This window comes from Ips typographus, linkage group LG9, assembly GCF_016097725.1.
Source record: "Ips typographus isolate SLU linkage group LG9, UJ_Ityp_2.0, whole genome shotgun sequence".
Taxonomy (NCBI): domain Eukaryota; kingdom Metazoa; phylum Arthropoda; class Insecta; order Coleoptera; family Curculionidae; genus Ips; species Ips typographus.
In genome coordinates this window covers 885,968-909,270 of record NC_138430.1, presented here as the reverse complement: position 1 = coordinate 909,270, position 23,303 = coordinate 885,968, and the positions used below count along the sequence as shown (strand labels likewise).

The 23,303-nt window shown below is 38.6% G+C and overlaps 2 protein-coding genes and 1 long non-coding RNA gene across 3 annotated transcripts; all 3 read right to left on the bottom strand.

The window, feature by feature from the left end:
- Positions 1–1,859: 1,859 nt before the first annotated feature.
- Positions 1,860–4,139, bottom strand: LOC145733596 (uncharacterized). Its single transcript, XR_014179234.1, has 2 exons — positions 3,077–4,139; positions 1,860–2,276 (listed from the first exon to the last, which is right to left on the bottom strand). It is a non-coding gene; the product is annotated as an uncharacterized LOC145733596 (long non-coding RNA).
- Positions 4,140–9,104: 4,965 nt separating this feature from the next.
- Positions 9,105–11,645, bottom strand: LOC145733568 (E3 SUMO-protein ligase ZBED1-like). The gene is made up of 5 exons (XM_081986462.1): positions 11,339–11,645; positions 11,078–11,279; positions 10,870–11,018; positions 10,658–10,808; positions 9,105–10,576 (listed from the first exon to the last, which is right to left on the bottom strand). The coding sequence occupies exons 1-5, from the start codon at positions 11,621–11,623 to the stop codon at positions 9,222–9,224; spliced, it is 2,142 nt and encodes a 713-aa protein (XP_081842588.1). The 5' UTR covers positions 11,624–11,645; the 3' UTR covers positions 9,105–9,221.
- A 4,862-nt stretch (positions 11,646–16,507) lies between these two features.
- On the bottom strand, positions 16,508–19,048 carry LOC145733567 (E3 SUMO-protein ligase ZBED1-like). The gene is made up of 5 exons (XM_081986461.1): positions 18,742–19,048; positions 18,481–18,682; positions 18,273–18,421; positions 18,061–18,211; positions 16,508–17,979 (listed from the first exon to the last, which is right to left on the bottom strand). The coding sequence occupies exons 1-5, from the start codon at positions 19,024–19,026 to the stop codon at positions 16,625–16,627; spliced, it is 2,142 nt and encodes a 713-aa protein (XP_081842587.1). The 5' UTR covers positions 19,027–19,048; the 3' UTR covers positions 16,508–16,624.
- Positions 19,049–23,303: the final 4,255 nt, after the last annotated feature.

Genomic DNA, 23,303 nt, shown 5'->3' with positions numbered 1-23,303 from the left:
CTGGTTTTTATTGTTTCATCGGGTTGAAATTTGAAAAGGTATTTGAAACATTATTTCTTCCCAAACTAAACTGCAGAAAGTTTTCTTCTTCAGATGTGTGTGCTAATGCTTCTTCTAAATTTTCAGGGTCTTTTAACCTTACAACTAATTGTAAATGATATGGTAATCCTGCTAGATAAGTTTTTAAAGCAAAATCGTCATAGTGTGCAATTTTAATAATTTTTTCGTTTTCATCCTGCACTTTTGTGCTTAATTTTGCAAAAAGGAGACTGCGAGCATCTTGTAAGCGCATGCCAAATTGAAGAGGATGTTCGTTCTTTTGTGGTTTTAGTGAAATAAGATCTTGAATTAGACAGTCAATTCCACGTTGATCAGAAAAAGTTAAATTTAAAGCTCTTTTTAAAGCATTCCATGAATTAATTTATTTTATTTAATTTGGATCTAGTACCAATTAAATCAGCGGCCCTGCCACGTAATTTACCTAAGATGGTATGAAACAATATAACATTTAATGGATCTGCTGGATTTTCAGCATTTTGAAAATTACGTAACAAGTTTTCGCAAGAACTGATGGGGGACCGGGTATGTTGTCTGCTTGATATCTAAGTAAGCTAATGTCTCTACTCATCTTATTAGATTCACTTACTTCTTGAATGTTTGAAAGTGTTTCACTTAAAATATTTAAATATTCAGATTGTTCTTGTTCAATACGCGTAGAAGATAAAACGTTTCTACTTGTTAGATTTAGTTGTGATAATTCAGAAAATAGCTTCAATGTCAGACATAAACTATAAAGATAAATTAAATTCGAGCTGTATCATAGGAAAAATAGAAAATGGAAAAAGGAAGTCACTTACAATAAGATTTCGGCGATGATGAACTTTATCATTCTCGAATGGATGCTGGATAATTAATCTTCTATATGTAGTTGCTTACTGCTATCCTATAGGAACCTTGTTGGAGGAATCCCAGGCACTTAACTGCTAATCCTAGAGGAACCTTGTTGAAGGAATCCCAGGCACTTAACTGCTAATCCTAGAGGAACATTGTTGGAGGAATCCGAGGCACTTAACTCTACAGTTCCCGGAGTTGAGTCGATGTTGGACTTTTCTCCACTCACTCGTTCAAGCCGCACTATAGAGCTGTGTTACTTTGTGTCGATCACACGATTTGTTTATCAACTTACTAATAAAAACACCTCCATTATCCGTTACTATAAACCGCTGGACTCCATATCGTGGATAAATTTCTCGTTCTAATACATTGACGATTTTCTTGGCTTCCACTGTTTTAAAAGTAAACGCTTCCACCCACTTAGAAAACACGTCTTCAACCAAAACAATATATTTGTTGTGGGTCCGTTTCGCTTCTGGATTAAGTCCAAGTACGTCCACAGACACCATTTCCCATGGAAACTTCGGTAACCGTGGTCTCTGGGGGGCTACACTCTGACGTTGAACAGTCTTGGCGATGCTACAAATAATACAATTGGCGATATATCGACCAACATCTCGGTGCATGTATTCCCAGAAATAATATTTGCTAATTTTTCGACTAGTTTCCGCAGTTCCAGGATGAGCGGCATGTTCCACGTCATGAAAAGTGTGTATCACTTGTTCAATCAGTTTCCGAGGGACCACGAGTCGGTCACCTTCGGGATGTCTTCTCCAAAGAAGGCCTTCTTCTACAGTAAATCTTCTCATTAATCTTTCTTGCGCCGGCTTAAGTATCTCATTGCTTTCTCTGAGGGCTAAGATGGTTGCTATGGTGTTGACAATGTGTTCCACTTTTTTTTGCTCTTGCGTCACTCTATCATATTGTCACGTTAAGGGTTGGTTGAGGGGGAAGAATACGCAGGATTCCACAGGTAACCCACTTTTATTAAGCTATAGTGCAGAAGGAACACGGAGGGCAGCGCTTTAGCGGTGGTGAATGAACCCTAGACTTAGGTCCGAGGGCATTCACCGAGCCGGCAAAGACGTGAAGAACCTAACAAAGGGAGGTAAGTTGGAACGGCAACTTAAGCTGCGCGCCCACACTATTTCCTTTGCTAGGGCTGATCTAGGGTGTGGCACTTGGTCACCTACTGCTCCACGTTAAGTTCTACAATAGGCATACCCAGACTAACCCAGAGATCAGTCAGTGACTTCCCTCTGGGGAAGACCCCAGAGTTCGGTAATCTGTACGTGCTTTTGGTGCAGTATTTATACCCACATCATGACCCCAATTCGCCAATCTTGCTGACACAAACATTGTACTGGGGGAGACCGGGGCAACTTAGGGTAACGGCACCTAGTGTAATCTTTATGTTACATGCCCCTCCCCTAGAAAGTGTTCGCCCCGAACACTAAAAGCGAAACTTATACATAAAGTCTACATATACTAATGTTAATCTTAAATGCTATAGGGTGTATAAAGGTGGTGGAACGAGTCCTTTATTTCTTCACCAGATTACAATATAATAGCTTAATATAGTCCTATTCTTAATGCTTGCGAGAGATAGGGGTGTACTTTAAAATATCACAAATGTTACATTGGGTCACCTTTCAACCTTGCTGTTGCGTCTATCTTATTGCCTTCCTTATTAAGCAAAATTCACTTAAATTGCTCATTGTACCCTTCTTTGGCACCAACGTCTAAGTGGAAACGCTTCACCTAGGCTTCATTTCATCGTAGGGCCCTCTCTTGGCACTGTATTCTCTAAGCGGCAAACTTCATCGCTTAGCTTCATTTCTTCATATTGTGTCCTTTTGCGTGCTCCTTTAGCACACCTATCCTTGGACATGTATATTTCTTCCTAATTAACGTCAGCCCATTTGGAGATGCTTCTTCAGCTCGACTTATTAAAGACTTCGGGTGCACACGGGTGTAAGTAGAACCGTCGTGGCGGGACCCATCTGAAGATGTCGGCTTCTCCAAGGCATAAGGCTAGTTCGCTTTTCAACAAGGCTGTAGCAGTTGATCGATAGACGCAACCAGATTGCCAGGTTGACCCTAAAAAAAATAAAACAAGATTCCAATCATTACTTTGTTTGCCATACATCTCTTAAAACATAAATAAAATCATTATGTAAACCAGTACACTTTGTTGTTGTAACCTAGAACTTCATAATTGCACGAATTTGCTAGGTCATCACATACCTACACTTAGGTCAGGGATCGCGACACTGGCCTAGAAATCAAGATATTGTAAATAAATAATTGCGCTAACTATACACCTATTCTATGAAACCTAATTAAGAAAATTTGCCTTTTACCATACCCAATATAATACCAAAATAATGTGCTGCTAATGCTGCTATAAAAATGTTGCCTTCTTAGAGCGTCCTACAGGCCCCTCTTGACATTGCCCTACTCAGTTCAAGCAACTGTGGACCTGCAGGCTAGCCCTTTTTCTTCCACAACCTATCATTGTGTTTTCGCTATGTTTCTTCCTTACCCTTCTGGCCCTTGTCTTATCTTATCTTCTTCCACTTGAGCTTCTGTACCTTATCCGAAGCGGGCTGCCAGATTTTGTGGACCTAGAAGTGTACCGTCTTCAATCATTCCCTTTTTCTTTGTGCCCTTGTTTAGCGTCTGCGAGGGTGTGTCTGCTAATGTGAGGATTAACAGACGGGGATCCAACGAGGCGCCTCCACCATGTCACGTTAAGGGTTGGTTGAGGGGGAAGAATACGCAGGATTCCACAGGTAACCCACTTTTATTAAGCTATAGTGCAGAAGGAACACGGAGGGCAGCGCTTTAGCGGTGGTGAATGAACCCTAGACTTAGGTCCGAGGGCATTCACCGAGCCGGCAAAGACGTGAAGAACCTAACAAAGGGAGGTAAGTTGGAACGGCAACTTAAGCTGCGCGCCCACACTATTTCCTTTGCTAGGGCTGATCTAGGGTGTGGCACTTGGTCACCTACTGCTCCACGTTAAGTTCCACAATAGGCATACCCAGACTAACCCAGAGATCAGTCAGTGACTTCCCTCTGGGGAAGACCCCAGAGTTCGGTAATCTGTACGTGCTTTTGGTGCAGTATTTATACCCACATCATGACCCCAATTCGCCAATCTTGCTGACACAAACATTGTACTGGGGGAGACCGGGGCAACTTAGGGTAACGGCACCTAGTGTAATCTTTATGTTACAATATAGAGTGTCCCGGTCTAGGTTACATAATCCTGGGTTTTGATTATTAAGTATTGTCTCTGTCAATTTGTAGTTGTTATCAGCTCCTGGTGGCACTAGACGCTCGTTATCCGGTTCCCCTACATATTCCATTTCTTCGGGCTTTCTGCTGAGCAAATCTGGAAGATGGTTTTCCGTTCCTTTAACATGCTCGATTACAAAAGAATACTCTTGCAACTGAAGAGCCCATCTGGTGAGTTTTGCCTTGGTGTCACGAAATTTTTCTAGCCATGTCAAGCACCGACTATCCGTTCGAACCACAAACGGTTTATCATCTAAATAGTGTCGAAAATGATTGATAGCCCAAACGAGCGCCAAGCACTCTTGCTCGTTTACGTGTAGACGTCGCTCGTTGGGCTTAAACTTCGCACTAGCAAATGATACAATATACTTTTTACTCACTTCAGGTTCTTGATATAAAACAGCCGCCATTCCATTCTGGCTGGCATCCGTCTGTAGCACAAATGTTTGACTGAAGTCTGGTCGATGTAAGGGTTGAGCTTGAGCAGCTGCTTGTTTCACTCTTTCGAAGGCAACATCCTCAACCTCCGTCCAAATCAACCTACTGGCCTTTCCTTTTAATAACTCGGTTAATGGTGCGGTAATCTCTGAATATCGCGGAATGTGTTCCCTTAACCACCCACAGGTACCAAGAAATGCCTGTAGTTGTTTACGGTTTTTCGGGATTTTAAATTCTTCTACTTGTCTCAAATGCTTTTTCTGAAGAAAGATGAAATCACACTGAACTCGAAATCCAAGATAGTCAAGACTTTCGAGGCCTATGTGACATTTTTCCGCTGAAGCTCGAAGGCCATGTATCCTTAGCCTTTCCAAAACAAGCCTCAGGTGTCGCAAATGGTCTTCTTCAGTATCACTGTAAATAATTACGTCATCTAGGTATACCTGTGTAAATTTATTCACATAACCCACAAGAACCTCCCCGGCCATCAACCTTTGGAAGGTTGCCGGAGCATTTTTGAGTCTAAACGGCATTACGGTAAATTGATAGGCCGTTCCGTCGGGGGTAGTGAAAGCAGTTTTTGGTTTATCAGCAGGCTCTAATGGAACCTGCCAATATCCACTTTTGAGGTCTAAAACACTAAAAATCTTCGCCTGGGCCAGGTTTTTGAGGGCGTCTGATATTCTTGGTAAGCCTGAAGATTCGTCCATAGTTATTTTGTTGAGCTCCCTGTAGTCTACACAAAATCTCGGACTTTTTCCTGGACGGGTTACCAAGACTGGAGGCGAAGCGAATGGCGAAATAGAGGGTTCTATCACACCAGCCTGGAGCATCTCATCTATTTGTTCATATAAAATTCGCTTCTTTGCCGGAGCCATTGGATAACATTTCTTATTAATGATAATATCTCTCTTCAAGTGAATCCTGTGAGTTGTAGTCTGAGTAGTTGGTTGTTGCATCCCAATCTGGAACACTTCTACAAATTCCCTTAGTAGTTTCCCGAAACGCTCATCGTTCACTTCGGGTAATTTAACGTTTCCCAAACTATTTAAAGTTTTGGTTTTCCAGAATATGGTGTTGCGCTCACGCTCGCCGTAATTCATACAACTACGATAAAAGTCTAGGACTACTTTCTGTTCTACAAACCAAGGCATTCCTAGGATCATATCGTGTCCCAAGTCTTCAACTACATGAAAATTCATTTCAAACTGCCCCTGTTTTATCGCGAATTGAACTCGAGTCATCCCTAGAGTCTGTACCTGTTGCCCCTGTGCAGCTAGCCTAAGCATAATCCGATTCTCACTTATAATTGGATTATTCAAATGCCTTAAACTTATTAGATTAAGATCAGATCCAGGATCCAATAGAGTTTTTATTTCTTTTTGACCCAACTCTACTGGTATAATAGGCCGCAGATATTGCGGTCTGGAATGCTCTGCAGTATTCACTTTGCCTTGCGGACCGGACTCGGTTGTTGGGGAGTACCGGTCCTGGGGTAGTTTTTTGGCTCGTTCCATTCAGATTCATAATCATCTTGGCGGTTTGAATCTCGGAAGAGCTCCTGGGGTATTTCTTCAATTGCTGCCAGTCTTTGCGGCTGACCCGGTTCTATAGTTTGGGAACAGTACCGAGCCGGATGAGGTCCATTACAAATATAACATTGTATCGGTCTTCGATCATTCTCCCGCTGCTCCGAATTTATTCGTCGTTCTTGAGGATTTTTTGGATAGGCTTTATTTACATCAGAAGTAAATTTTTGTTTAGCATTGTTTGCTGATAATTCTTCCAAGTCCATTTCCACCTGTACAGCCGCCACTTCCAACTGTTCTAAAGTTCTGAAATGGAGTCCTCTCAATCTCGATTTTATCTCAGGTCGTAACGCCATCAAAATAATACTGATCAACGACTCTTCATTATTGAAATCAAATTGATCAATCCTTGCTGCCAGTCCTCTTTTCCTAGCGATGAAGTCTTCTGTACTCTCCTTTTGACCCTGTTTTTCGCTGTAAATTCTGGTAGTTAGTTCAATTTTTACCGCATGACCGTCAAAGAATTCTAAAAATTTGCGACTAAATTCTCCGAATCCTACAGGATAAAGCTTAAACCTGGTCCCCCACTTTGCGGCTCTTCCCCTCAAACGTTCTAAAATTTTTTTAACCTGCTCATGACTATCAGTAATACCAACGTTTTCAAAATATTGAGACATTTCCCTAATAAACCCTTTCGGATCCTCATGAGTGGCTCCTTCAAAGCTTGAAAGTACAGTATGCTTTCCACCAGTTTTAATTAACTCTAAATTTGCTGTTAATTCTTGAATTGCCCTTGCTAGCAAAATGTTTGTATCTAAGCTATCTACCTGCCTAACTACTTCATCTGATTTGTCCCTGTCAACTCTATCCAAGCCGTGAGCTCGACAACTCGAGTCTTTACTATACTCGCTTTGGGAATTCCCTTGATTCCCCACCAGGGATGCCATGTTACGAGAATCACTCTCGGGACTAGGTCGTTCCGAAGGTCTCCGTTCCTGAACAGTTGGACTTTTATCTATTCGCATAATTATATCATCTAAACTTTCTCGAGAGTGATTATCTTCATTTTTATCCATTCTTTGATTTAAGTTAAATTGAAGAAAAATAAAAATCAAAAAGAATTTACAAAAAACTGATCTTTATAACCCAAAGGGATGCCAAGTTATTTTTCCAAGGGGAAATAACTAAACCTAACTATAATTACCTACCGCGAATCTAACTTAATTTACTAGCTAATTTCTAACACAGGCGACTGTTCAATAATCACTACTGTAATTAAATTTACATCCTGTCAAACAATCCCTAAATAGATTAAACAACTTATCTACTACTTACAGTCTCTGAAATTGTTAATTTAGGCTCAGGTTCACTGTTTAAATTGAAAGAGTCCCTCCTATGTGTCAATCACAATGACGGACCTCTCCTCATCTGCTTTCTTTGGCACCACTGTCGGTATCGTCGTGTACCAGTGTGTAGTACTTCAGATCTCGGCCTATCCAGTTCACCTCAAACCGATCGTCCAAAACTCCTCATTTGACGCCAGCACTGGGGTACGATCAGGGCACAGCCAAAGTATTGTCCAAAAAAACAAGCAGGGAAGAAAAACCAAATTCACCACGCGATAACTCGTCAACCGTATTATCGTTTCCGCGTTTTTCTTCGGTTTTCAGCTCAAAATTCGTGACTAAATCGTATTCTAAAGTAATGACATCAATCTCAAGTCAACAATTGACAATTCTCTACCTTTTTTTTTACCTGAATTACCCTAGCATCCCTTATAATTTTTTAATTTACGCACACAAAAAAAAAAGAAAAAATAAATCTTAAAAAGAATGGATATTTTTAAGACAAATTGACATAATCATTGACAAGGATTTGATCTAATTTTAGGTCAAAAATGTCATTTGAGGTTACGTGTCCTTGTATAATATCAATTGGTTTTAGATTAGTACTAGAGTGAATGGTATGATTATACGCAAGTATGGCATAAATCATTTTTTGTTCCATCGGAGCGGCTGAATAATTTTGATTATTAAGTAATCTAATGTGTTCAGCAAGAGTTGAATGTAATCTTTCTATAACTCCATTTGATTCTGGGTGATTGGGGAACAAAAATGTACTTTAATCTTGTGCAAGGTTAATAATTCTGTCTCCACTGAATTTTTAAATTCGGTGCCATTGTCGACAATTATTAGTTTGGGTATTCCATGGTGAGAAAAGAATATTAAAAGCTTATCAACAATTTCCACAGAAGCAAGTGAATTTAAATGATATGCTTGTGCATATTTCGAGAAACTGTCAATAATTGTCAGAAATTTGTTTTTTTCAAAAGTATAGGTGTCAAGGTGAATAATTTCAAAAGGTCTTGATGCAGTTGGAGTCACATTCATTGGGATTTCGACTGGGGTTCTCTCATATTTACTTCTTATACAAATCTCCATCATTTATATAAGTTTGAACAGATTGTTTTAATTCGGGCCAGTAATACCTTTCTCTTAAACGTTTAATCGTTTCTTCGATGCCGCGGTGGTTAGATTTACTTTCATGATAATTTTGAATTATCTCTTTGATGTCGTTTTTATCCGTAACATCAATTAATTTTTTGAGACAACGTAAGAATTTAAGAGATGGCCACTTAAAGGTTTTTCTTATTACTTCAGCGAATGGTTCAAAAATATGGGGATCTTCAAAATACAGGTAATAAAGTTTATTTGGTACAACAGCTTCCTTAATGAATGTTATGACACTTTTTTCAAAATCGTTTTCAGAGAATTCTGTGTTTAGCGGGTGAATGAAATACCTTTTGGATTATTATTTGGTTTGCAGTGGGAGGTTATTAAAAAATAACCGGTTAATGATTAACCGGTTATTCCCTCTAAAGGTTTAACTGAAATCGGTTAACCTGTTCAAAATTAACCGGTTAATAAAATAACTGTTAAATAAAGTGTTTTAACATTTTTATTTAAAAAAATCCACATTTCCGATTTCCGGTACATAAATAAAATAAAACCTTTCGGGTCCTTAGACGATGATTAATACATATTGGAAAAATCAATATTAAATTTCCCAATATTCATCGTCTAACGATCCTAAGAAAACCAACTGATCAGAGTGCTTTGGAGTCAGACGACTTCTTTGATCAGTACAGACATTGTTTAATAGTGAAACTAGTCGCTCTGATGGCACCGAAGCACCCAATACGGTCAGATATTTTAAGGCAACTTGGTAGGTCCCTGGAAAAGCATTCTTGCTGTTCTTCCAATATTCCAACGGGTCCCGATCTCTTGGTTGGATTGGTTGATTGAGATAAAGTTTTAATTCACTTGGAAGTCCTTGTTGACTGCCTCCATGGCCTCCAACATCCTCAAGATTTTGATTTTGAATCGCAGCAAATTCGTCATGAATACTCCATATGTCTCCACATGACGTTCTTGTTGAAGTTGAGTTAGAACTAGAAGTGCCAGCTTGAGGGGGACTACCGGATCCTTGCTTTCTTAATTCCTTTTTAATTTCATTACTCACAACACGAATAGCATTTGCCGCATTTATGGGTGATGCAAAATGTATCTTTTTAAACCTGGGGTCCAGTATTGTAGCTGCGGACAAAAGAGTATTAGATTCCAGTGGAGTTAGTCTCTTTACCATTTGAATTTTTAATTCTTTCTGAATTAATTCCACTTCAGCATTACTAATGCATATTCGGTCAAAAGAAGTTCTTAAACAATTTGCAAGCGGAATTACTAGACTTCCTGAAACATATTTATCTCCGGATATGTCTTTTGTGACTGCCTCGAATGGTCTAAGCAATTGAAGACATTTCTCAATTGTTGCAATCTCAGATGGTGTTAACATGGCAGGAGGTTTTTTGTGCACTGGTGAAAGAAGAATTTTGCCCACATGACCTGACAGTAACACAAATCTTTCAAGACAATAAAAAGTTGAATTCCAGCGTGTTGCTATCTCTTGAATCAAATATAAAAAAGTTCCATCACTCTTTCCTTCTTTTCTTTGCTCCTCGCGCAACATATCTTGTGCTATATTACTGTGCTTAAAGAAAGCCACAATTCCCTTGATCTTCTCAATTATATGAACAATGTTTTTATTCTTTTCACTCCCTAGGGCTTTTGACACAATTAAATTTATAATGTGTGCAAAACAGGGCACATGCCTGTCATTTTGTGATTGATTTTCACTTTCTGAACTGTCATCGGTGGTAGATCCAGATAGCAATAATTTTACACCACAAACAATATTTGCTCCATTATCAGTTGTAGCTGAAACTATTTTTGAAGTGGGAATTTTCCATTCATTTATCATCTGACTCAAATCTTCACAAATATGTGGACCAGTATGATGTGGTATAAGGTTTCTTACTCCAAGATTCATGCACTTCATAGCTCCTTTGTCTTCATCTAGAACATATACAGAATTCATACCATACAGAACCTTTAATTATAATATGAATTTTGACTTATCTACTTCAAGAAACTCACCAATGTAATGTAAGGTTAAAACAATAAAACTGCGTGTGGCATTCATTACAGTGGCTATGTCAGTAGTAATAGCAACACTTTTTATATCAGTTAGTTTCGTGCAGACAATTTTCTGCAGAGTAATATATTTTTGTTCAATAAGGGTAGTAATCTACAAAGATATAAACTAACTATAGTATTGAGGAAATAAAAATTAAGGCAATTATAATTACAGTTTTTCTACTTGGAGGTAAATATAAAGGAACAACAACATGTAGAAACTTGGTCAAGCCTTCTCTCTCAGTACAATTTAAGGGCATGTTATCTTTACAGATCATATAAATTAATGCCTGAGTAATTGAAACATTTTTTTTGCCACCTCCTTAAAAATAAATAATAAGATATTGTAACTTGAATTGGACTTATATGCAACATGCTTACTTTCATAACTTCTTTGGTGGTTGAAGATGTGTGATATAGTAGGTTGTACTAAAAAGTTACTTAACACTGATGAAGCTCTCGATGATGAGGCTATACCACTTGAGCCAGCAATAGTAGTTTCTGAATCTCTGGATGAATCCATATCAGAATCCTTGTTGTATGTGTTCTGGGACTTCTGGGAACTATTGGATATTACAGATTCCTATTTATAAAAAGGAATTAAATCACAAAAAGATAGATATGTAAAGTATGTGATTTTACCTTATCCATACTTGACATTGTTAAGGCGTCTGTATCTGTGTCTGTATCTGATTGCACATCTTCAACAATGGCAGGCTTTTCAGCTGGTTTTTTTAACTTTCCTGATGTGGAGGGACACATTTTCTGCAGCTTGGCTGATAGTGAAGAATGTTTGTGGAAAAGGTGGTTTTTTAAATTAGTTGTTCCACCACCCATTTTATACATTTTTCCACATAAGTTACAAACTGCTGCATTGTTAGCTCGTTTAGTAAAATAATCCCAAACTTCGCTTTTTTTACTAGACATTTTATGTAGTTAGAACGTGCGGCCAAAAACTAAACCAAAACCAATCAGTTCAAGGAGTTCAAGCTGTCCCCGAATCTTCAATTCTAGAGGAAACATAACAAGTGACCATCACCATACCCCCATAACCTATATACCCTATGATGCAAGTACTACAACCCAAACTAAAAATTTGCACCACTTGTAATACTTACCTATAGAATGAGGGCACACAAACTCACAATAAAAACAAATGAAATGAATGATAAAATATATTGTGAATACTGAAAATTCATAAATATCTCTAGCGTATCTCTTTCTCTTATCTTGAAATGACACTATGAAACCATTGAAACATTTGAAACGCGGGAAACAGGAAACGCCAATACAAATACAACACAACCAAACAACCAGTCACTAGTCAGTAGTCACTGTCAGTAGTGTCAGTCCAGTCACTCTCAAGTGTCAACACTGTCAACTGTCTCCCTTCTGAAAGCTGTCAGTTGCCACTGTTGAGTTGAGTGTTGACAAAAGAAGTATTTTGGCGTGAGTGTTTACTAGAGTGTTTACAATGTCTTTCTCATTTTAACCCATTCTGATAAAACAAGATGGCCTATGTTACTACAGCTTAAAACTCAGGTTAATACTGCCGCCAAAATATGCCTAAAGACACTTCATATAGCCGAATTTGATTAGGAATATTAAGATACTATTTAATCAGCCTCTTCTTTAGGGAAACAGAAATCCAAGAAGGTGTTTTTCAGAAAATTCAAATTGGATGACAATTGATACTAATAATATGGACAAAATGTGAAATTAAAATATTTAAATAAAATAACCTGTGTCCGGTTATTGCTTTTAATAACCGATTATTAGGTTAAACCGACTTTAAAAAATAACCGTGTTTTAACGGATTAACTGGTAATAAACAACCGGTTATTAGTTTAACCGGTTAATTTATCCCATCCCTAGTTTGCACCATAATTAACAGCAGTTTCTGAAATCGGAATACCAACTACAGGATCTTGATCAGCATTTGTATGAACGGTGTTATTATCATCGTCAGGGATACACGGCTGCTCGTCGTCCGGTTGAGCGATAACAGAAATCCGATCCAAATCGTAACTTGTACTAGGTGCCATATGATCGTTGTAAACATCATTTACATACTTGTCGATATCAAATGCTTCAGTGTCTTGGGTTTCTTTAACATGAATTTCTATCCGTGACAAGGCGTCAGCGTTAGTATTCAGTTTACCCTTTTTATAGATAACGTTCATTCCAATCAATCTAGTTTTGCTGTGCCCCACGTCGGAGAAGGCAGTACCTAGCCAGAAGACTCCGCTCACGCCACAGAATGTAGTCGTCCTGAATTCTGCAACCCGCACCGGGTTTACAAAATAATTAAATAGTAAACCATATCTTAAGCTATAATAAATCGCGAGTGCCAAACCCTCCATGAAGCTGCCCTCATAATTGTTTAACTAATGTAAGTATAGATTTATTATTGTAATATTTTGTGCATGTAAAAGGTAATGTTTAAAGTGCTACTTTTGGGAATTATGTTGAAGGTTTTATTCCGATTCACTAAGATGATAAACTAACCATTTTGTCAATTACTTTTAACTGTTATTTAGTTATTAAATTATATTTTTCTACCAAGTGGTTTGATTCTACCTCTAAAACAAGATCTCGGTAAAGGCGTTTATTAAAGTAATAAAGGCACGTCTCGTTTAACTTGTTGGGCCAAAAGGGCTTTACAAGTTAAACATGACATTTGGTGGAGGTGCCGGGTAGATCCTGATTGACTTGCTGCTCTTCACGAGTTGGCCAGAATGTCCTGACATAGGCGTTGTATCTATGATCGTTCAGATCTACATGGACTGCTGGTATTGGGTTTGGAGCTCTAGTCCATTTTGGTGGCACATCGAATCCTAGTCTGATCAGTGCATCACGAAATGCTAAAGGAACTTCCTTCCTACGTTGCGTAGAAGTGACCATATTGTCTTGCATTACCGGCAACACTTCTTCTCTCGAAATCAGGGACATTTGATCAGCCACATAATTAATATCATCCATCCATTGACTGTCGAGCTGGTATGTCTTCACCAATTGTGCAGCCTCAAACATGGACAACTTTACTGTGCCAGGTGGAGCACCCCTAACCAAACGTGGCCAACCAGCTCTAGCTGGCTGATTATCACCATCGGCAGCGTCAATTAGTTGGTTGATACGGTTCATCATGTCTCGGTCGGCTTGCTGTCTTGCTGCGAGAGGCCCTTGGCCTTGCTGTTGCTGGGGGGCTTCAGGAGCTGCTTGGGCTTCTGCCAGATTGTTAGGTCTATTTTGCTTAGGAATCAGGAAAATTTCTCCCTCTGCTTCCACAACCCGATGTCCTCCTGCAGCACTGGCAAGTGCGTTTTTAATGCTCATGATGTCTTCCACCTCCAAGATGCTTTGGTCTCTTATGCATAAAGCCATCCTGTCCAGATTGGCCTTGCTCCATTTAGCCTGCTTATCCGGAGTACCTTTATAACCACCAGCGTTCAGACCGGGACGTGACATTCCGAACTCCACAAAAATGCCAATGCACGCAAGGTCAGCATACTTTTGAACAGTAATTGGGGGTGCCACAATGGATGCAAATCTGTCATACATAAGGTGCCCAACTACACCTGCCCATTGAGCAAATTGATCACTACCCAAAAGTATTTTAAGCCTCTGGTACATGGCACATTGGTTCTTTCTAATCATCTCTGCTATTGCCAAAGCAGCAGAAACATTAGAAGCTGCAGACTGCTCAATCATCCAGGTTACAGGACCTACATCAATTTCCTTGAATATTGTGTAATAGGTGGATAGCACCTTGCACACATAATCTGCTGTCAGGTTGGTTATTGGGAACATTTTTGCATAGGCCGAGATGATCTCAGAATTAATATGTAAATTAAGATTCTGGGCTTGAAACTCTGTAGCGAGTTGGTCAATCCTCCTATCCAGATAGCGCTCGGTGACATTCCCACTTTTTGTCAGGTTAAGCAGACTTGTGATCAAAGAAGCTGTCATTCTTACGAAAACATCCTCAAGTTCAATGTCTCCCATGATGTGAAAATACTGTGTGATGTCATCAACCCCAAGTGCTGACCACACGTTAGCAATCTGGTCCTCTGGTATAACTGTAACTTCTGCTAAGGCAGGTATGATAACAGCATTATTGTCAATATTGCTCATTCCCTGGAAGATACGTTTAATATCATCTTCGACAAGGAAATCAGTGATGGCACGATTAGCACCAATTTCTATAGCCCTTAACTTTTGAGGATGCACTTCTGCAGGTAGTTGGATATTGAAGTGTTGATCATCCACGACTCTTAACCGAGCGCGGCACTCGTCAGCTGTGATGGAGTAAGCTGCATGCTGCTCTTGTCTCAGATTATTCAGCATATAGGTATAATAGGCTTGAATGCGATTTCTTTTTGGAGGATGTCGGAGCAAGATGGTTAAAACTTTTTGCATGGCAACCTCTTGGTCAATGGGCTGTGTTTGTTCTGAGGCCATCCATAAATCAGTCAATTGTCCTGCCTGTGCCGCATTAGTACTAGCCACTGTCAAGTTCTGATTGGCACGTTGCCTTGTGACAATCTCCTCAGCAATTTTGACAGCTGCTTGTGTGCTAAAAGGGGCTTGGAAATCATGTACCGTGAGTCCCTGCATGAGATTGCCAGAAGCAATAGCTACCAAGCAGCTCTCTCTTCCAATCGAGTGAACACTGTGTTGTAAAACGGTCTCCGTATGACATTTGGTGTAGGTGCCGATTTTGTGTCAGAATGACATTTGGTAGAATTTGCCGTATTTCAGAACGCCGTTTGGTAGAGTTGTTTCAGGCAGATGAAAAACAATGTTAAAAAAAAAAGTGAATTTTTAAACCAGAAAAAAAATTTTTGATTTTTCTTATTGTGAGTGAAAAGTCCGCAAGATTAAACAACTGGACTTATTTTTTAAAGATTTCATATTTTAATAATTATTTGGACGGACCAGCACAAGTTTGGTATCATAAATATGTAAATGATCCAAAAAATGTTTTGAATACTTGGGCAATAATTTGAACAGATTTTCTAAAAGAATTCACAGGTGACCAGCCATTTCGTAAACTAAAATTTAGATTAAACACGAATTACGAAACCGGTGTTGCAAAATACCTTTTTAAAAATAATTAACTTAAGCTTTATTAGAAAATATACTAAAATAATAATACGTAATACGTCTAACTAGTTTTAATGTTAAGCTCTGACTGAATCTAAATCTAACACAAACACTCCCGAGAACAATATTATGTCTATTCAGCGATACCTAAGTATTTGCTTTAACTTGCATTTTACGTAAAAGGGTGCCTCGTAACTCCTCCCCTGGAAGCTTCAACTATACGGCTTGACGGGGTAGTTGAACATCACGTGGTAGCTCCATTTCCTTAGGATTTTCTTCCATCATGGTCTTCTTACTGCAATTTATCAGGTTTAGTTTCCTTATGACAATGTAGATGACCAGCAGGATCAAGAGTCCATAAATTGCAATTGTCCAACGTAAGAATTTAAGAGATGGCCACTTAAAGGTTTTTCTTATTACTTCAGCGAATGGTTCAAAAATATGGGGATCTTCAAAATACAGGTAATAAAGTTTATTTGGTACAACAGCTTCCTTAATGAATGTTATGACACTTTTTTCAAAATCGTTTTCAGAGAATTCTGTGTTTAGCGGGTGAATGAAATACCTTTTGGATTATTATTTGGTTTGCAGTGGGAGGTTATTAAAAAATAACCGGTTAATGATTAACCGGTTATTCCCTCTAAAGGTTTAACTGAAATCGGTTAACCTGTTCAAAATTAACCGGTTAATAAAATAACTGTTAAATAAAGTGTTTTAACATTTTTATTTAAAAAAATCCACATTTCCGATTTCCGGTACATAAATAAAATAAAACCTTTCGGGTCCTTAGACGATGATTAATACATATTGGAAAAATCAATATTAAATTTCCCAATATTCATCGTCTAACGATCCTAAGAAAACCAACTGATCAGAGTGCTTTGGAGTCAGACGACTTCTTTGATCAGTACAGACATTGTTTAATAGTGAAACTAGTCGCTCTGATGGCACCGAAGCACCCAATACGGTCAGATATTTTAAGGCAACTTGGTAGGTCCCTGGAAAAGCATTCTTGCTGTTCTTCCAATATTCCAACGGGTCCCGATCTCTTGGTTGGATTGGTTGATTGAGATAAAGTTTTAATTCACTTGGAAGTCCTTGTTGACTGCCTCCATGGCCTCCAACATCCTCAAGATTTTGATTTTGAATCGCAGCAAATTCGTCATGAATACTCCATATGTCTCCACATGACGTTCTTGTTGAAGTTGAGTTAGAACTAGAAGTGCCAGCTTGAGGGGGACTACCGGATCCTTGCTTTCTTAATTCCTTTTTAATTTCATTACTCACAACACGAATAGCATTTGCCGCATTTATGGGTGATGCAAAATGTATCTTTTTAAACCTGGGGTCCAGTATTGTAGCTGCGGACAAAAGAGTATTAGATTCCAGTGGAGTTAGTCTCTTTACCATTTGAATTTTTAATTCTTTCTGAATTAATTCCACTTCAGCATTACTAATGCATATTCGGTCAAAAGAAGTTCTTAAACAATTTGCAAGCGGAATTACTAGACTTCCTGAAACATATTTATCTCCGGATATGTCTTTTGTGACTGCCTCGAATGGTCTAAGCAATTGAAGACATTTCTCAATTGTTGCAATCTCAGATGGTGTTAACATGGCAGGAGGTTTTTTGTGCACTGGTGAAAGAAGAATTTTGCCCACATGACCTGACAGTAACACAAATCTTTCAAGACAATAAAAAGTTGAATTCCAGCGTGTTGCTATCTCTTGAATCAAATATAAAAAAGTTCCATCACTCTTTCCTTCTTTTCTTTGCTCCTCGCGCAACATATCTTGTGCTATATTACTGTGCTTAAAGAAAGCCACAATTCCCTTGATCTTCTCAATTATATGAACAATGTTTTTATTCTTTTCACTCCCTAGGGCTTTTGACACAATTAAATTTATAATGTGTGCAAAACAGGGCACATGCCTGTCATTTTGTGATTGATTTTCACTTTCTGAACTGTCATCGGTGGTAGATCCAGATAGCAATAATTTTACACCACAAACAATATTTGCTCCATTATCAGTTGTAGCTGAAACTATTTTTGAAGTGGGAATTTTCCATTCATTTATCATCTGACTCAAATCTTCACAAATATGTGGACCAGTATGATGTGGTATAAGGTTTCTTACTCCAAGATTCATGCACTTCATAGCTCCTTTGTCTTCATCTAGAACATATACAGAATTCATACCATACAGAACCTTTAATTATAATATGAATTTTGACTTATCTACTTCAAGAAACTCACCAATGTAATGTAAGGTTAAAACAATAAAACTGCGTGTGGCATTCATTACAGTGGCTATGTCAGTAGTAATAGCAACACTTTTTATATCAGTTAGTTTCGTGCAGACAATTTTCTGCAGAGTAATATATTTTTGTTCAATAAGGGTAGTAATCTACAAAGATATAAACTAACTATAGTATTGAGGAAATAAAAATTAAGGCAATTATAATTACAGTTTTTCTACTTGGAGGTAAATATAAAGGAACAACAACATGTAGAAACTTGGTCAAGCCTTCTCTCTCAGTACAATTTAAGGGCATGTTATCTTTACAGATCATATAAATTAATGCCTGAGTAATTGAAACATTTTTTTTGCCACCTCCTTAAAAATAAATAATAAGATATTGTAACTTGAATTGGACTTATATGCAACATGCTTACTTTCATAACTTCTTTGGTGGTTGAAGATGTGTGATATAGTAGGTTGTACTAAAAAGTTACTTAACACTGATGAAGCTCTCGATGATGAGGCTATACCACTTGAGCCAGCAATAGTAGTTTCTGAATCTCTGGATGAATCCATATCAGAATCCTTGTTGTATGTGTTCTGGGACTTCTGGGAACTATTGGATATTACAGATTCCTATTTATAAAAAGGAATTAAATCACAAAAAGATAGATATGTAAAGTATGTGATTTTACCTTATCCATACTTGACATTGTTAAGGCGTCTGTATCTGTGTCTGTATCTGATTGCACATCTTCAACAATGGCAGGCTTTTCAGCTGGTTTTTTTAACTTTCCTGATGTGGAGGGACACATTTTCTGCAGCTTGGCTGATAGTGAAGAATGTTTGTGGAAAAGGTGGTTTTTTAAATTAGTTGTTCCACCACCCATTTTATACATTTTTCCACATAAGTTACAAACTGCTGCATTGTTAGCTCGTTTAGTAAAATAATCCCAAACTTCGCTTTTTTTACTAGACATTTTATGTAGTTAGAACGTGCGGCCAAAAACTAAACCAAAACCAATCAGTTCAAGGAGTTCAAGCTGTCCCCGAATCTTCAATTCTAGAGGAAACATAACAAGTGACCATCACCATACCCCCATAACCTATATACCCTATGATGCAAGTACTACAACCCAAACTAAAAATTTGCACCACTTGTAATACTTACCTATAGAATGAGGGCACACAAACTCACAATAAAAACAAATGAAATGAATGATAAAATATATTGTGAATACTGAAAATTCATAAATATCTCTAGCGTATCTCTTTCTCTTATCTTGAAATGACACTATGAAACCATTGAAACATTTGAAACGCGGGAAACAGGAAACGCCAATACAAATACAACACAACCAAACAACCAGTCACTAGTCAGTAGTCACTGTCAGTAGTGTCAGTCCAGTCACTCTCAAGTGTCAACACTGTCAACTGTCTCCCTTCTGAAAGCTGTCAGTTGCCACTGTTGAGTTGAGTGTTGACAAAAGAAGTATTTTGGCGTGAGTGTTTACTAGAGTGTTTACAATGTCTTTCTCATTTTAACCCATTCTGATAAAACAAGATGGCCTATGTTACTACAGCTTAAAACTCAGGTTAATACTGCCGCCAAAATATGCCTAAAGACACTTCATATAGCCGAATTTGATTAGGAATATTAAGATACTATTTAATCAGCCTCTTCTTTAGGGAAACAGAAATCCAAGAAGGTGTTTTTCAGAAAATTCAAATTGGATGACAATTGATACTAATAATATGGACAAAATGTGAAATTAAAATATTTAAATAAAATAACCTGTGTCCGGTTATTGCTTTTAATAACCGATTATTAGGTTAAACCGACTTTAAAAAATAACCGTGTTTTAACGGATTAACTGGTAATAAACAACCGGTTATTAGTTTAACCGGTTAATTTATCCCATCCCTAGTTTGCACCATAATTAACAGCAGTTTCTGAAATCGGAATACCAACTACAGGATCTTGATCAGCATTTGTATGAACGGTGTTATTATCATCGTCAGGGATACACGGCTGCTCGTCGTCCGGTTGAGCGATAACAGAAATCCGATCCAAATCGTAACTTGTACTAGGTGCCATATGATCGTTGTAAACATCATTTACATACTTGTCGATATCAAATGCTTCAGTGTCTTGGGTTTCTTTAACATGAATTTCTATCCGTGACAAGGCGTCAGCGTTAGTATTCAGTTTACCCTTTTTATAGATAACGTTCATTCCAATCAATCTAGTTTTGCTGTGCCCCACGTCGGAGAAGGCAGTACCTAGCCAGAAGACTCCGCTCACGCCACAGAATGTAGTCGTCCTGAATTCTGCAACCCGCACCGGGTTTACAAAATAATTAAATAGTAAACCATATCTTAAGCTATAATAAATCGCGAGTGCCAAACCCTCCATGAAGCTGCCCTCATAATTGTTTAACTAATGTAAGTATAGATTTATTATTGTAATATTTTGTGCATGTAAAAGGTAATGTTTAAAGTGCTACTTTTGGGAATTATGTTGAAGGTTTTATTCCGATTCACTAAGATGATAAACTAACCATTTTGTCAATTACTTTTAACTGTTATTTAGTTATTAAATTATATTTTTCTACCAAGTGGTTTGATTCTACCTCTAAAACAAGATCTCGGTAAAGGCGTTTATTAAAGTAATAAAGGCACGTCTCGTTTAACTTGTTGGGCCAAAAGGGCTTTACAAGTTAAACATGACATTTGGTGGAGGTGCCGGGTAGATCCTGATTGACTTGCTGCTCTTCACGAGTTGGCCAGAATGTCCTGACATAGGCGTTGTATCTATGATCGTTCAGATCTACATGGACTGCTGGTATTGGGTTTGGAGCTCTAGTCCATTTTGGTGGCACATCGAATCCTAGTCTGATCAGTGCATCACGAAATGCTAAAGGAACTTCCTTCCTACGTTGCGTAGAAGTGACCATATTGTCTTGCATTACCGGCAACACTTCTTCTCTCGAAATCAGGGACATTTGATCAGCCACATAATTAATATCATCCATCCATTGACTGTCGAGCTGGTATGTCTTCACCAATTGTGCAGCCTCAAACATGGACAACTTTACTGTGCCAGGTGGAGCACCCCTAACCAAACGTGGCCAACCAGCTCTAGCTGGCTGATTATCACCATCGGCAGCGTCAATTAGTTGGTTGATACGGTTCATCATGTCTCGGTCGGCTTGCTGTCTTGCTGCGAGAGGCCCTTGGCCTTGCTGTTGCTGGGGGGCTTCAGGAGCTGCTTGGGCTTCTGCCAGATTGTTAGGTCTATTTTGCTTAGGAATCAGGAAAATTTCTCCCTCTGCTTCCACAACCCGATGTCCTCCTGCAGCACTGGCAAGTGCGTTTTTAATGCTCATGATGTCTTCCACCTCCAAGATGCTTTGGTCTCTTATGCATAAAGCCATCCTGTCCAGATTGGCCTTGCTCCATTTAGCCTGCTTATCCGGAGTACCTTTATAACCACCAGCGTTCAGACCGGGACGTGACATTCCGAACTCCACAAAAATGCCAATGCACGCAAGGTCAGCATACTTTTGAACAGTAATTGGGGGTGCCACAATGGATGCAAATCTGTCATACATAAGGTGCCCAACTACACCTGCCCATTGAGCAAATTGATCACTACCCAAAAGTATTTTAAGCCTCTGGTACATGGCACATTGGTTCTTTCTAATCATCTCTGCTATTGCCAAAGCAGCAGAAACATTAGAAGCTGCAGACTGCTCAATCATCCAGGTTACAGGACCTACATCAATTTCCTTGAATATTGTGTAATAGGTGGATAGCACCTTGCACACATAATCTGCTGTCAGGTTGGTTATTGGGAACATTTTTGCATAGGCCGAGATGATCTCAGAATTAATATGTAAATTAAGATTCTGGGCTTGAAACTCTGTAGCGAGTTGGTCAATCCTCCTATCCAGATAGCGCTCGGTGACATTCCCACTTTTTGTCAGGTTAAGCAGACTTGTGATCAAAGAAGCTGTCATTCTTACGAAAACATCCTCAAGTTCAATGTCTCCCATGATGTGAAAATACTGTGTGATGTCATCAACCCCAAGTGCTGACCACACGTTAGCAATCTGGTCCTCTGGTATAACTGTAACTTCTGCTAAGGCAGGTATGATAACAGCATTATTGTCAATATTGCTCATTCCCTGGAAGATACGTTTAATATCATCTTCGACAAGGAAATCAGTGATGGCACGATTAGCACCAATTTCTATAGCCCTTAACTTTTGAGGATGCACTTCTGCAGGTAGTTGGATATTGAAGTGTTGATCATCCACGACTCTTAACCGAGCGCGGCACTCGTCAGCTGTGATGGAGTAAGCTGCATGCTGCTCTTGTCTCAGATTATTCAGCATATAGGTATAATAGGCTTGAATGCGATTTCTTTTTGGAGGATGTCGGAGCAAGATGGTTAAAACTTTTTGCATGGCAACCTCTTGGTCAATGGGCTGTGTTTGTTCTGAGGCCATCCATAAATCAGTCAATTGTCCTGCCTGTGCCGCATTAGTACTAGCCACTGTCAAGTTCTGATTGGCACGTTGCCTTGTGACAATCTCCTCAGCAATTTTGACAGCTGCTTGTGTGCTAAAAGGGGCTTGGAAATCATGTACCGTGAGTCCCTGCATGAGATTGCCAGAAGCAATAGCTACCAAGCAGCTCTCTCTTCCAATCGAGTGAACACTGTGTTGTAAAACGGTCTCCGTATGACATTTGGTGTAGGTGCCGATTTTGTGTCAGAATGACATTTGGTAGAATTTGCCGTATTTCAGAACGCCGTTTGGTAGAGTTGTTTCAGGCAGATGAAAAACAATGTTAAAAAAAAAAGTGAATTTTTAAACCAGAAAAAAAATTTTTGATTTTTCTTATTGTGAGTGAAAAGTCCGCAAGATTAAACAACTGGACTTATTTTTTAAAGATTTCATATTTTAATAATTATTTGGACGGACCAGCACAAGTTTGGTATCATAAATATGTAAATGATCCAAAAAATGTTTTGAATACTTGGGCAATAATTTGAACAGATTTTCTAAAAGAATTCACAGGTGACCAGCCATTTCGTAAACTAAAATTTAGATTAAACACGAATTACGAAACCGGTGTTGCAAAATACCTTTTTAAAAATAATTAACTTAAGCTTTATTAGAAAATATACTAAAATAATAATACGTAATACGTCTAACTAGTTTTAATGTTAAGCTCTGACTGAATCTAA

Excerpts from the sequence above, each read along its gene's own strand:
- LOC145733568 (XM_081986462.1), bottom strand. The coding sequence starts at position 11,623 with ATGTCTAGTAAAAAAAGCGAAGTTTGGGATTATTTTACTAAACGAGCT. Across the intron at positions 11,280-11,338 it reads CAATGTCAAGTATGGATAAG|GAATCTGTAATATCCAATAG; the intron begins GTAAAATCACAT and ends TTTTATAAATAG. Across the intron at positions 10,577-10,657 it reads TTTAACCTTACATTACATTG|ATGAAGACAAAGGAGCTATG; the intron begins GTGAGTTTCTTG and ends TATATGTTCTAG.
- LOC145733567 (XM_081986461.1), bottom strand. The coding sequence starts at position 19,026 with ATGTCTAGTAAAAAAAGCGAAGTTTGGGATTATTTTACTAAACGAGCT. Across the intron at positions 18,422-18,480 it reads CCACCAAAGAAGTTATGAAA|GAGGTGGCAAAAAAAATGTT; the intron begins GTAAGCATGTTG and ends TTTATTTTTAAG. Across the intron at positions 17,980-18,060 it reads TTTAACCTTACATTACATTG|ATGAAGACAAAGGAGCTATG; the intron begins GTGAGTTTCTTG and ends TATATGTTCTAG.